At 41.1% G+C, this 14173-nt stretch overlaps 1 protein-coding gene and 1 long non-coding RNA gene across 4 annotated transcripts; one reads left to right on the top strand and one right to left on the bottom strand.

Moving 5' to 3' along the window:
- Window positions 1-536: 536 nt before the first annotated feature.
- LOC114016311 (uncharacterized) lies at window positions 537-5982 on the bottom strand. Of its 2 annotated transcripts, XR_003560709.2 has the most exons (3): window positions 5489-5982; window positions 3447-3577; window positions 537-2038 (listed from the first exon to the last, which is right to left on the bottom strand). It is a non-coding gene; the product is annotated as an uncharacterized LOC114016311 (long non-coding RNA). The 2 variants fall into 2 exon arrangements; XR_008730682.1 differs by lacking the exon at window positions 537-2038 and having other exon boundaries at window positions 3377-3577.
- Window positions 5983-6063: 81 nt separating this feature from the next.
- MMAA (metabolism of cobalamin associated A) lies at window positions 6064-13093 on the top strand. 2 transcript variants are annotated; one of them, XM_055700364.1, is made up of 7 exons: window positions 6064-6127; window positions 6871-7358; window positions 8412-8534; window positions 9959-10129; window positions 10437-10522; window positions 11101-11250; window positions 12738-13093. In XM_055700364.1, the coding sequence occupies exons 2-7, from the start codon at window positions 6926-6928 to the stop codon at window positions 13023-13025; spliced, it is 1251 nt and encodes a 416-aa protein (XP_055556339.1). In that variant the 5' UTR covers window positions 6064-6127; window positions 6871-6925; the 3' UTR covers window positions 13026-13093. The 2 variants fall into 2 exon arrangements, with proteins under 2 accessions (XP_055556339.1, XP_055556341.1); XM_055700366.1 differs by lacking the exon at window positions 6064-6127 and adding an exon at window positions 6166-6279.
- Window positions 13094-14173: the final 1080 nt, after the last annotated feature.

Below are 14173 nucleotides of genomic sequence, written 5' to 3' on the forward strand. Positions count from 1 at the left end.
ACACAATGTGCACAGCACATGCATGCCAGGGAAACAAACTTCCTGCATGATAAATGATAGCCTCATGTTTAAGATGTTTAGGTGGACTGCAGGGAACAGGCTTCCCTGTTCATACCACGGGTTTGGTCCGAAATGAAAACATTCAGGTTTTCCTGTACCTCAGTCTTGAATCCTGATTATCAGATTTATCATGGGCTTGGTCTTCCTCTTCATCTTGGCCATGTGTCATCCTGGAACTGAAAATGTGTCTTGGTATGTTTTGCAGAAATGTTATGTTTCTAATGGACAGTTCTACCCACTATCTCGCTTCTGCCAGTTGTGGTTTTCACCTGCTTCTGAAGCACTCAGCATAGGGATGCTGAGACAAAGACCTCTGAGCACTGATGCTCTTGGAGATGCAGGGAAAAAGACTTGAATGCATGAAAGATTATGTCTTTACTCTTAATGTTCAATTTGTCTACAGTGGTAAACTGAGGTATGCATTCATCATTCATTCCTTGCCTCAATGTATGCCTCAGTTTGTGAACTGAGGTATTAATTTTGTGGTGTATAAGACTGTGCTGATATCATACCAACGTAATAGATCTCTAGCACACTGAGCTGGGGGGAAGAAGGATTATATTTAGTCACTTGTAAGTGTCAGTACTCTGCTCCTGTCTTGTGTCAACTCCTACAATTGCAGCCAATCGAGCCTTTCCTTAAGCAAAAAGTAGCTGGGAATGAGGGTGCCTTGTCATAGTCAACTGTTGGATTGTATTATACTTCTGTGTTTACTAATATACTTGCTATGGTTTCATTGCTATATTGAAAATAATCAGGAGGAGGCAATTAATGATTTCTGTTTCAGCTGTGCAATAATGAACTATGTGAGAAGTGTTTTGATATCATGAGTCATTGGTGGCCATGGAGGAAAACATACTCTTTAAGGCAAACTTTTAAATACTTTCTTAATTGAAAGAAAAAATTAGTATTTTACTGGCAAGTGGCTTGGCCTTCCAGGTTTATAATTTTAACGAGTCAGTCTTGGAGAATATTATTTAACTTGCTTTTACACCAATAGTCTATATGAATAATGTTTGGGGGGGGTTGCCCATATAATAATTTTATTTTTATTTTCTAAGAAATGTGAACATTTGCAGAAAAGATAATTGCTTTTATAAGAAAATATTTTTTTCTGTCCCCTTTATATGTCCTTTTATATCAGGCAATTCATCATGGACAATTAAACTTGTGCATAAGCAGTACAAAACTTTCCTATAATGGTTGATGTAATTTCTCACTAATGTGCAGTCATAGCTCAGTTCACACCAACAACAAAATGTTGGAAGTCACTGCAGTAAGGTTTTGTCAAGAGCCTGCGGCTCCCTTGTGTATAAAAATGTTACACAAATATAAACCATAGTTGTTTAAGTTGAATTTTCCCCCTTCTATCTTCAGATTGAGCTTTGGCTGAGACTTACAAGAGACTAAAAGCAAATTTCTTTTTCCGTGTTCTTAGGCAGCTCTAACAGCTCTGACAACCTTACAGCTCCTCACCAGCATGCCATCCCCTCGTTGTAGGTTGCTGAACCTGGAAAGCTGTGGTAAGGCTTTTGTCTCCAGACCTAGCCAGGGAGCTGGCTTGCTGCGCTATCCTGGTCTTTGTTAGTAAAACCTTCAAATGCCCGTATGCAGCAAACACCTGTTTGTGTAGCTGTTAATGAGCCTTCGGGAGATTTGCTTCCTCTGTGCTGTTTCCTTGTCGAAGTCACAGATGCAAAACCTGAGGCCTGGGTTCATGTTGCATTTAAACGGGCAAACTTTCAGCTGTGAATATGCATAGTATTGTTTTTATTTCAGGTGTCTGGTTATCTTTTAAGATGAGGCAGAAATATTTTGTCTAAAGTGCTGAGACTGTTCTTCCTAAAAGGCTAGTTAGTGCTTCTTACTGAAAATAAGGCTGTAAACAGCAGTTACTTTGCGTAGTGTTGCGCTGCAAAGAGGAGATTAGTTCAGTCTTCTCCGCTTGTGTGAAAACTGAAATGAGTTGAGAAGTGTCCTGTGAAATAAAGGAGAAACGGTCATTCAGCTGCCACTATAGTTTCAGTTTGTACTATGGCAGGGGCTCAAGTTGTTCTGTAACTTGGCTAAACCTGGTAAGCAGGTAGGATTTAATCCTCACCACAGATTGACACTTGTTGCTGCTCTGGTCAGCTGTTGTAGGTTGCAATGGAGGAGACTTCTCATTTCTCCTGTGTGTTGGCAGGCAATGGGTCTAATTCATAGCTGCAGAAGGGGGAGCACTGCAGTGATGGCTCCTGGGGGCTGGAGGACAGGCAAGTAGTGATTGCAGGATCGACCCTGCTAGAGTTTGAATGCTGAACTTCAATCTGTGTTACATCAGCCTAAATTTCTAATGTAGTTTAAGGAATATCTTGGGGTTTTTTCTTGGGCTGCTTGTGATAGCAATAAAACCGCTAGTCTAGTTGTGGTCATACTACCCGAGAACATGCATTTGCAAGTGAGCAGGGTGGACTGTTCCATGCAGAATGAAGAAATGTTGGGGGAAGAGAGAGAGTGAAGACAACTAGGTCTTATGCTGCAAGTACAGTGTGAGTGGTCAGTGTTAAGAATTGCCACTGAATTTGTGTTCCTGAATGAGAAGTTCATTTTGCAATAAGGCATAGTGCAGAAGGGCATTTGGGAGCATGGCAAAGCCTTTTTAACTGCCTTCCCATCTTCACAGGGGGAGAAAGAACTGATGAAATAAAATGTCATCTCTAAGAAATCCTAATTTTTCCTTGTAAGTGATGTGAATTTCATAATTCTGTAACCGTGACTAGTATTGACTGTAGATATGTCAGACCTCCTACTGTGCAGAGGGAGGGACCAATATAGAGTTTCTAGCAGAAGTACACCTTTGTATGTTCAGGGAAAAGCTGGTGAATTTCAAGATGCTGCTGCTTATTTAATTTCATCAATTATTTGTCCTGTTGTGATTTCATTTAGATCATAGAGATTGTTAGTTTTGTATTTGCCTTTGCAGGGCATTGCTTTATAGCTATGTCTTATGAACATGTTAAGTACCATTGTAATAATAATGTGCAGAAAGATTACTTTGGGACTTCTTAAAGAGGAAGTGAACAGAACAGGGAAATCGTAGTGCTGCCAGAGGAAGAAAGAACAAACAAATCCAACTAAAATTGCACAGGGAAGCCAGTTAGCATGTAAATTTGAATGGTGGAATTTGGCAAAGATGCTAATGCTCATACTGTTTCTGCTGTGAGAAGTTACAGAAGGCTTTTTCTATTATTTTTATAACGATTAGGATTGAGTTGTACATTTTGTCTGAAGATTTGTGCCTCCCTCCACCCTTACTCCATGGCACAACACTTAATAACGCTTTACAGGATGTTTTAGTGTCAGCTTAGAAGGAAGACTGCCATTTCATGACTAACAAGCAGTACCGTTTTCTTTAACACCTGGGGTAGATTTTCAGCAAGGAGGTTAAACCAGATCATTTTCCTTAAATCTTGGACAAATTTGCAGACTGTGATGGAATAACTATGGGATGCACATTTTTATTCTTCTGACACCCCTGGGGAGAAGAAGCAGAGAGAACACAAAAAGGAAGATGACTTACATTTGGAATAAAAACCCTAAACAGCAAACACACACACACACCCCCCCCAAAGAAAACACAACAGTAACAAACCACCACCACCCCTCCCCCCCAAAAAAAATATTTAAAAAATAACAAAGAAAAAGAGAGAAACAAAGAGGCTGATGTGGAAAGCTACTGAAGTACCCTCCTGAATACCTGAGCTAGGATGTTAAGCGAATTAATAATGACCAGGTAAATGAACACATGAGCCAAGAGAACTCTGTATGTTGGAGATCAGAAAGACAAAACCAGCAAGTCTGACCAAACTTCGTTGGACTGTGTTTAATAAAGACCAAAAAAATAAAAGTTTGGTCACATACGTTAAAAGACCATAGGGGAAACATAAAAGCACTGTATAACATGACAGAATATAGGTTAAGGAGACTCTAGATATGGTCCAATTTCTAAGGAAATACTTTGCCTGTTCTGGATGAGGTTAGAGTAAAAATCAGAGATGATAGAGTGCACAGTTCTAGGAGACCGGTGCAATCTGTGTGCCAGAATATTGAAAGAAGAAGTATATGTAATTGACGATGCAATAGGATGTCATCCTGTTATAGCTGACATTTGGGGACTATAGTCTGTGACTGGAGAAAAGCAAACTTGTTGAATAATGGAGTTGAGGAGATAGGGGGGGACCTGAACAATTTGGATTTCCACACCTCACCAGTGTGCAAGGTCTTGGAAAGAGTTCTTGTAGGAAGACTGCTCTAAAACATGCTTGTTCATTGTCATACCAGATTTGCAGTGCAACTGATGAACTGTATAAAATAGCAGAAGTTTTGTTCTTAAACTGCTGAATGTACAATTTAATCTCATTCCTATTATTCCGGTCTGCAAGATTATCATAGACGCAGCACTGAACAATTCACTCTCCTCCTCAGCGTTGACAAAACGTGCAATTTTGTGTACTTGTTCATTTAGTTCTTGCAACAAGGTCAACGACAAAAGTATTCAAGATGAAAGCACGCGAGTGGAATACGATGCAGGATCAATGATCTGTGATGAAACCACAGCAGAACGGCTTTTTTGTTGTTGCCGCTGTTATTAAAATAATTATGAGGATGTGCTACCTAGGTTTAAGCACAGCACTTGAAACGGAGAGCCTTAGAAACCCTGTTTAAGGAAGAGATGATAGTGGTGTGTGCTGACTGATGAATAAAGATCTGGTTAAACAGAAACACTACACAAGGCTATTTTGAAGTGGGAATTCTTTCTTTCTGCTGTGGTTTCATCGCATGCTGATAGGGACGCAAACTTGTGTGTTTTTTCAACTCTGAAGAGTGGTTTGTTCCGTTCTCTGTCTATGATAATCTTGCAGACCGGAATAATAGGAATGAGATAAAATTGTGCATTCAGCAGTTAAGAACAAAACTTTTGTTATTTTATACAGTCCATCAGTTGCACTGCCAATCTGATAGGGCTGTGAACAAGGCTAAGGTGTTCTAGAAAGTGCTAGTATTGCTGTAAGGCACTAGTAACGGCTCAGACAGCAGATTGTGTGCATTTCTGTTTATTGGAAATAAATGCATGTACTTTAATAAGAAGAGGTGCAGAAAAGGGAGGGTAAGATGACTAGAGAAATAAAAAAAAAATAAAAAAAAATACAAAAATTAACAGAACAAACCAGCATTCAACGAGAGGAAATTTTAAAAATCAGGTTTAATTTGGCAGAAGACTGAAAAGAAAATTATTAAATAAACATGTTTTGGGTGGGTTGAAGGATTTCTTCTCCCTTCTGATATCTGAAATGAAAGCATGGAATAGTAAATTGTTGTGTCGGAGAGAAAGGGTGATCTGCACCATCCTTCCTTACAGGGGCAGGGCAGGGAAACGGTTAATTACATTGTGAAATGATGAGAAGTGGGTCCAGAGCGAGGGCTTAAGAGGCTTGGGCGCCACTGCTGCACCGCGTCCCTGTGCTGTATTGCGTTAGTCTTTAACGTTCCTTCAAGGGGGTTATTTTTCGCACTGACCGGGTCCATTAGCTGGTTTGTGAGACCACCAGGATGCTGGATTAGGGTTTGGGATCGCTTTTGGAGGCTAGGGCGAGGTTTCGCCCCATGTGCTGCGGAAGGCCCGGCTCCAGGCGCGCTCCGGGGTGGCGGCCCTGGCTCGGGGTGCCCGTGGTGTCAGCCAGCGGCCCGGTAGGCCGCCGAGCCGTTCGGTGCCACGGGTGGCCGCCGTGCCGCCCAGAGGCGAGGCGCTGCCGGCGAGGAGGGCGCAGCGGGGAAGGCGCTGGGGGCTCGCAGGCAGCCGCGGCCCAGGCCGAGGAGGGGCGGGACGCCTGGCGAAGAGCAGCAGGACGCGGCGGCTCCGACCCAGCCGGTCGGGCTCCGCCACCCTCGCCACCCGCCAGCCCCGCGGCCGGGTAGCGCTGCCGCCTCACGGCCGCGGCGGGGCCCGGCGGCGCATGCGCGGCGGGGCCGCGGCCGGGCGGTTCCGGCTGGGCGGGAAGGCGTCACTTCCCCGCGGCGGCGGCCGGTGGGTGCCGGTGGGGCCTGGGGCCCGTGGGGTGAGGTGGGGGTGTCCCGGGAGCGCGGTGGGGCGGCCGGGGTGAGCCTCTCCCCCGAGGCCTCGGGAGCGGCCTGCCCGGCCTCCGTGGGCCGGCGTCCCGGGCTGCTGGCGGCGCTGAGGTGGGTCGGAGCAGGCCTGGGGAAGGTGGAGGCTGCGCCTGGGCCTGCTGCTCGGTGGCGGTCCGCTGGGAGCCTTCAGCTCCTTGGACACATTTCTGAATGTTCTGGTGTCTTCGTCGGGGGGTGAGGGTTTTTTTTTGGGGGGTGGGGGGTGCGTGTGTGTTTTCCTTCTGGAAATAAGGTATAAAAAGCTCATCCTGAATAATTGTTTTGAAAAAACCTTGCAGCCCTGAAAGTGGAATATACAGCAGTTTCAGTAAGCATAAAGGTTGGTTTGTTCTTGGGTTTTTAGGGTACTATGTGTGCTCTTAGAGGCTGTCTTATTTTGAAGCACTTTTTTATTTACCTGCTTACTTACAATGTTTTCGTTTATTAAGTATGATAATAGAGAGATGCTATGCTATTGAAGATTCTGTAGCTTCTTTCAGTTCTGGTTTGTTGTTTTTTTTTTAATGGGAAGAGGGAGCTGTTGTATTTAAAATGGTAGGTATGGATAAAATAAAGCTGATGATTGCCTGCGTACCTAGGTTTCATTTGAGTCCTTACAGATGCTTTGAAGGAAGTAAAAACAATTTTTTTTTTCCTCTTTAGGGGATGTGCAAACGGAAGTGAACTGATACCTCTGGTACTTTTAATTCCAAACAAGATGAAGATCCCCAGTTTGCTGCTGAGATTCCCTCATTGTTATTTCTCTAGAAGAACTTACTTCGTGAACTGTCACTTCACTTCCAGAGCAGATTTACTGCATATTGAATCTCTTGGGCCAGTGCACCATTGTCCTACAAAATGGATATGTTCATGGATATGTTCCTCCAGCGGTTTGAGGAGAGAACTGTGTCAGCAAGTGGCCCCTGACCAGCAAATCGAGGGACTTCCTGATAGAGAACAAAGACTTGTAGACAGACTTTACAATGGACTAACCCAGGGTCACAGAGCCTGTTTAGCAGAAGCTATTACACTTGTAGAATCAACTCAGAGTAGGAAGAAGAAAGTAGCCCAGGTGCTTCTTCAGAAGGTATTATCCTACCACAGGGAACAAGAAAAGTTAAATCAAGGAAAGCCACTTGCCTTTAGAGTGGGTTAGTCCTTTTATGTCTGTCCAGTAGTTGCTTTGACAGAATTACAGTCCTCACTTTTTGTTATCATTACTGTTAAGTGTCGTGGTCTGTAATCTTGGATCTCTTGGGTCACTTGGATTGCCGATCTAGATCACTTCTTTTGCCCAATATCAGTATGGCTGGAGCTGGCAAATGCTTTTGAAAAAGCTGTAGAAATTATTATTGCTTCTTGTGGGGCTGTTGTTTGGTGGTTTTTGAATAACTGTTACAAGCTGAAATGTTAGGTAGTTTGCAGATTGGTACTGCTATTATATGCCCTTGGATAGGGAAGAATGTAGTTAAGCAGACCCGATCTTTTCCCAAAGAAGGTGTTTTCTTGAACACTTTCTGAATCTGTTCTTCAATTTACAAAAGCAAAACCACTTACCCTCCTGTTTTATGGCCTTTAAAGCAGCCTAATGTTCCGCTGAGGAGACTTGAACCTGGTTATCTTGGGAACTATAATACGTTTTTTGCTTACAAAGAGATGGACAACTAAAGTATTTCATGCCCAGTTATTATCTCTTATGTGTGTGCAGAGGTAGTAAGAACAAGCAGTTGGGCACAGGAGTGAGGAATGTTTGGTGCTAATCTTAGTTGGTGTGCTTTGACATGCAAGTAAATCGCCTTATTTTTTGAAATACTAGCCCTTCAAGGTAAGGGCTTTTGCTTTTAGAGTGTTTCTTTTATAAATAGTTAGTAAATCTGAAAAATCCAGGTTTAGGATATTTGAAGTTCTGAAGGATAAGTCAGTATGGAAATAGAGACGGGTAAAGCCAATGTTATGTTGGTACGGGTAGGATGAGGGGTGGTGAAGTAAGTGCTGCTGCGTTGGGTGAACCAAGGTAGTGTGTTTCAAGTGATTTAGAATTATAAATAGATCCATCTTAGCTGGATCTAGCGGTTGTGGCATAGCTTTCATTTGCCTTTGTTGTGATACTGTGTTAAAGCATGAATTGTTATCAACTTAGATGTTCCTGTGTTGTGTTATTTATTTGATTTATGAAATGTTTTATTCTTTCTAATATGATTTAGGGTTGTCTGGTCCTCCTGGTGCTGGGAAATCAACTTTCATAGAATGCTTTGGGAAAATGCTTACAGAAAGAAAGTACAAAGTGTCTGTGCTGGCTGTAGACCCTTCCTCTAGTACAAGTGGTGGTGAGTGTGAATTAAAGTTTAAGTCAGGTTTCTGACACCTTGTCAATGATAGGAGTATTTCTTTGGGCCAAATGAAGGAAAAATTGGGGCATGTAAAAGTTAACTATTAAAAATAATTGTTGTATTATGTTTTGATTTTTTCCCCCATGTAATACAAAATTGGGAAATAGATATGTGTCCTAATTTTGTCATGTTTTCTTTTCCCCAGTATTCAAATATTGCCTTACAACTTCTTTGTCTGAAACTTTAGATGGATGCTGTTTTCTCTCTCTAGTTGTATTTATTTATTTATTTATTTCCCTATAAATGAAGAAGTATCAGGGCATTCATTTCTGCTTAAATTTCACAATGGTAATGCTGGTCACTGGGCAGGAGACATATGTTAATTTAAAACTGCTTAGAGGATGCTGCAATCTGAGCATGTAGATTTGGTTGGAGTTTAGAACATTCATTAGTTCTTCTCAGTAGGAATTTTTGGAGTTCTGTCAACTATACTGGTTTCAGGGTCTCCTAATGCAGTACCATTGACCATTTGTCTCACAGCATGTTTTTGGTTTAGGGTTTTTTTCCCTAAATTTGAAATTCTTCAAAGTTGTGTGGCTGTAATCTGTCACACTCAAATCAAAAATTGTAGGGAAGTTATAGACTGGCCATGCTTGCTTAATGGCATCTCTGATATAAATAATAGAACCTTGATTTTGATCTTTTTTTAATGGGCAGCTGCCAGGGAACAGCATTCCTTTTTCCAGCTTCTATACTGTTAGAGAAGATGTTGCAATGTGTAATTATTTATAAAGAAAAAAACAAACCTTCAGCATTGCAATGACCTGGAGCTAAGAGATACATTCTTAAATGCATACATTCAGGGCACATCAATAGAATAGCGAAGTATGATAACAAGACTGCACAGTTGGAAGAACTGAGCATCTGATCTTTTGTAATGTGCGTCATGCATGTAGATCTCACTGAATCCGATTTAAAGTTGGTATGAATGGAAAGAAGGCAGGGATGCATGACAGCTTTCTTAAAAACAAACACCCACCGTCAGGACATAATCAGATTCAAAGGCAGAGATTTGTCGCTTTGGACAGAAACAGCAAAGATTTGATTGTGTGGCCTGCTGTGTATAGGCCTCAAAAAGCCATCAGGAACTGTAGAATTCATTCTGACGTAGAACAAATTCTTCATGTTTTATAGCAGCAAGGTCTGCTGCATATCTGGCCTTTCCAAATTTTGATGGGCAGAAGAACCAGGCAGTAACTTCCCAGTCCTCAGCAAACTCTTGAGCAGATACTATTGGGATATTCTTATTAGAATGACTGTGTCTGAGATCTGTCTTTTCTCACTAATTTATTGGGGGTGGGGGAGAGAGGGAAGTTTGGCTGTTTTGCACTTTTGAAATAATGTAACATTAAACATTGAAGGTTCTCTATTGGGTGATAAAACACGGATGACTGAGTTGTCAAGAGACATGAATGCGTACATCAGACCATCTCCAACCAGAGGGACACTGGGAGGCGTAACAAGGACGACGAATGAAGCTATTCTGCTATGTGAAGGAGGAGGCTACAATGTTGTGCTTGTGGAAACAGTAGGTATGTGCTTAGGGTTTTATTTATCTTCTTAAGATGTCTAAACAAGGTGTGTTACTAACTGCATACTTTCATCCTTGATTTTTCTCATGCTTTCATGAGCTCTGGTTGAAAATGTATGCCCATTCTGTCAATTTTCTAGTCCTGTATGTTTTGTGAAAGCGACGTTTTAAAAAACTGTTGTTTCCTGTTGTCTCTGTTTTGTTAGAGGGATTTGTTCGTGGTGCAGTACTGGGGTCTGTCATGATTACTGTCATTAATGTGACTGAAAGTTTGCAATAAATGGTGAACTCTGGATTTCATTTTTTAGGTGTGGGACAGTCGGAATTTGCTGTGGCTGATATGGTTGATATGTTTATATTACTGCTGCCACCTGCGGGTGGAGATGAATTACAGGTATTTGTTGGATTCTCTTACTAAGTATTACCTAGGACTTGAGAGAGGAACTTAAATCAGGGTGTAGTACCTGTGCAGAAAGTCTGTCTCAATAGTGTTTTGTAAATTACGCTGCTACTATTGAAGTCTTTTCAGTGTCTTACCAGTTTATTGCACAGTTAGGATCTGATATTCCCCCTTGATTTTGGAAGTATTGGAATGTAAAATTTTGATAATCTCTGACTGACTTTGGCCTGTCTAGTTATATGTGATTTTGGGGAGTGGCTTTGTATTAGAGGAAAACAGAAATCAATATAAATAGGTTTGGAGACTTGGTCATGTTTTGGTTAAACTTAAGTCTACACATGAAAGAGGTTATCATGTAAACTTATGTCCATATTTAGTGTTCTTGTGTTAAAGTAATAACTAGTAGTGGCAGAGGCTGTTGGTACTACTCTTGCATGACTAGCACATACACAAACACAAAGTCAGTAAGAGCCACGAGAAACTAGCAAAGCATTTTGACCTGCTTTTTGCGATAATTCAGCACGTCTCATTCCTTCTGGGTATTCATGGTTTCTCTCCCATGTTCCGTTTAGGGTATCAAACGAGGTATAATTGAGATGGCAGATCTAGTTGCTATAAATAAAGCTGATGGTGATTTGGTTGTGCCTGCACGAAGAATACAGGCTGAATATGTTAGTGCTCTGAAGCTGCTTCGCAGACGTTCAAAGGTTTGGAGACCAAAGGTTGGTGTATTTCACTATGGTTTGTGGGGGGGTTGGCTGCAGATTTGTGTTGTTGGTGTGTTGGTGGTTTTGTTTTTTCTTTCCTCCCCCAGAAAAAGTGCTGAATTAGTTAGGATTGTTAACATCTCATCTAGCTATACTAGTCTCCCCTGAGCTCTTTCATAAACATTTCAGTTCTGTTGTTTAGTTTTACATTGTGCTAGAGAGTTGGAGTGCCTCTGTTTCTGTTTCACCTCTGATCTCAAGGTGTGCTCCAGGAAACACTGCAAAGCCAGTCCTGCTCCCTGTGATTCTTTGTCCTGAGCTACAATCTCAGCACTAGCAGACCTATTACTAACATCAGTAGTGGTACAAACTTGTCTTGGTTTTTGTAAACTATGCATATCTTGAAATGTCCCACAAACTATTTCTCTCTCTCTTTTATAACTCCGAAGCCTATGATTATCTTCGTTCTTTCACTTGTTCATGTGTTTCCTTTATTGCTTTATTTTTTTTTTTAAATTTCTCACATAATAAAATTTCTGGGGCAAAGCCCTCATCTACTTGTGTATGCAATGTCCAGATTATTGGAATTCTTATCCTGTGGGCCTTTAGTTTTAATGCAGTATTCCATGTATTAAAAGGTTATTAAGTTATTAAGGAAAAGATTCAGTACTAACTTTAATATAGGTATATAAAACAAGCGCACACACACACTCTCGCTCCCTTTATTTATATACGTGTATATATAAAGGAGGGTTTTTCTACGCTAGTATTAAAATTGACACATTGAATTAAGTTTAAATCTGCTGGGCTGCTTGAGGCTTAGCCATAATTTTGTAGTTCTTGTTTCTAGATCTGATGAGAGGTCACATCTGATAAACATGACCCAAAAGAACTGAGGCCAGTTAATTAAACAGGTTATCAGAAATCTGTCTCTTTCAGTGGTGGCAGTGTCTGATAACTGAAGAAAGAAAATATTGATGTGTAGGTGCTGTATCCTATCCATTAGACTGGGGAAAGAGAGAGACCTATTTTTTTTAAAAAACAGCTGTTCCATTTAAAAGATCATGTTGGATGTCTGAAATACTTTTGGCAAAATGAATTCCTAGTCTGGAAAGCAAATGTAAAAAATAGTCGCTATACTTCCTTTCTGGAATATTTTAAGTGCAAAAGAGTAGCCACCAGAGTATATCTTCTAGAATATGTAATTAACTGCACATTTCAGTAAAACAGCAACACTGTACCTTTTAGCTAAAGGAATCGTTAAAAGTTATTCTTACTCATTATAACAGCAGTTGGACAAGGCCTATTTATCCCAAATACTATGGGTCTCAGGGTCCGTTTATAATTGGTAGCATTCCAGTTTTTGCTTAGAGCTTCATGAAGTGAGTGTACTGAAGCTTGTCTTATGTATTTCTTAGTTTTCATGCGATCTACCTGATGCAAAAATTGAACCCTCAAGCCCAGTAGTTACTTGGCTTTAAAAATTCTTCTGAATCCAACAGGTAATGCGCATCTCTGCCAAAACCGGAGAAGGTATCTCGGACATGTGGGATAAAATGACAGAATTTCATGACCTCATGCTCACAAGCGGTGAGTTGATTGCCAAACGACGGAGACAGCAGAAAGTGTGGATGTGGAATCTCATCCAAGAAAATATGTTGGAACATTTCCGGAGTCACTTGGCAGTCAAGGATAAGATTCCACTTCTAGAAGAAAAAGTTCTTAGTGGTGTGTTGTCTCCTGGGCTGGCAGCTGACTTGCTACTGAAAGCTTTCAAAGATGGTCTCTAAGCATTACATTCTACTCTGTTCTTGTTAAGTCATTTATGTAAACATGAACATTAAATACAGTTTTTCCATGTGTGGATTCAAATGTTTTACTACAGCAGACAGTAACAGAATATCTATCTAGTACTTGGAAAAAAAATCCTGTAGGATTCTGTATATGTGAAGATCATGACAGCAGATTTTACTCGGAGATTGCTACAGACTGGGAAAAAGCACATTTCTACATCTTCTATTTGAAAATGCCATAGACCTCTGTGTATGCCTGTGTCAAAATGTAACTGGTTTTGGGTGGGTGGGAGAGAAAGTTTTGTGGTGGTGCAGAGGTTTATTCCAATCGTGGGATCTTCTGCAGAGCTTTTGGCACTGCAGCTTTCCATTCTAATACAGCATCAGTTGTTGATAGTATGGATTGCTTTTTCTTTCCTCACCTTGAGTGACAACAAGAATATTGGACTCCCTGGCAGCACCTGGTAACATTCTTAGTTTTAAATAAACTGTATGCATATAAATAGAATATAGTGGTGTTTGGAAGCTATAGTCAGTTATTATACACTATACATTAGGAGAAAGGAAGTTAAACCATCTCGGTTTCTAAATAGGTGTTTTTACATTAAAGCAAGATTTAGTTAGACTCTTAAATGTGGACATCAGAACAAATGTCCCCCATGATGTTTTAAATGATGCCTTTATAATAGAATAATTGAACTGTAGTAATAACGGTTTGAGGTTTTCTGACCTGACTTCATTTTTGGGGGTTCAAACAAAATGCCCAGTTGTGTCTGGGGTTCCCTGTCCTGCAGAAGACATGACTGCTTACAACCAAAAGTACTTTTTGGCTTTTGTTTTAATTTTCCTTGAGAACAAATCTGGAGGAAGCATTTTCCTAAGCCATGAGCTAGAAAGCAGAGCTCACCTTGTACTTACTAAATATCTAGAGGGTCTAGAGAAGAAGTCTTGTGAGGAGCAGCTGAGGGAACTGGGGGTGTTTAGCCTGGAGAAAAGGAGGCTTAGGGGAACCTTATTGCTCTCTGCAGCTGCCTGATTGGAGGCTGTAGGCGGGTGGGATCTGTCTCTTCTAGGTGACGAGTGACAGGACAAGAGCAAAGGGCCTCAAGTTGCACCAGGGGAGGTTTAGATTGGGTATTGGGAAA

Source organism: Falco cherrug, chromosome 1, assembly GCF_023634085.1.
Source record: "Falco cherrug isolate bFalChe1 chromosome 1, bFalChe1.pri, whole genome shotgun sequence".
In the NCBI taxonomy this organism is placed as follows: Eukaryota; Metazoa; Chordata; class Aves; order Falconiformes; family Falconidae; genus Falco; species Falco cherrug.

Bases quoted from the DNA above. Each gene is read 5' to 3' on its own strand.
- MMAA (XM_055700364.1), top strand. From the start codon at position 6,926: ATGAAGATCCCCAGTTTGCTGCTGAGATTCCCTCATTGTTATTTCTCT. The intron at 7,359-8,411 runs GTTAGTCCTTTT...AATATGATTTAG, and splicing joins GCCACTTGCCTTTAGAGTGG to GGTTGTCTGGTCCTCCTGGT. The intron at 11,251-12,737 runs GTTGGTGTATTT...TGAATCCAACAG, and splicing joins CAAAGGTTTGGAGACCAAAG to GTAATGCGCATCTCTGCCAA.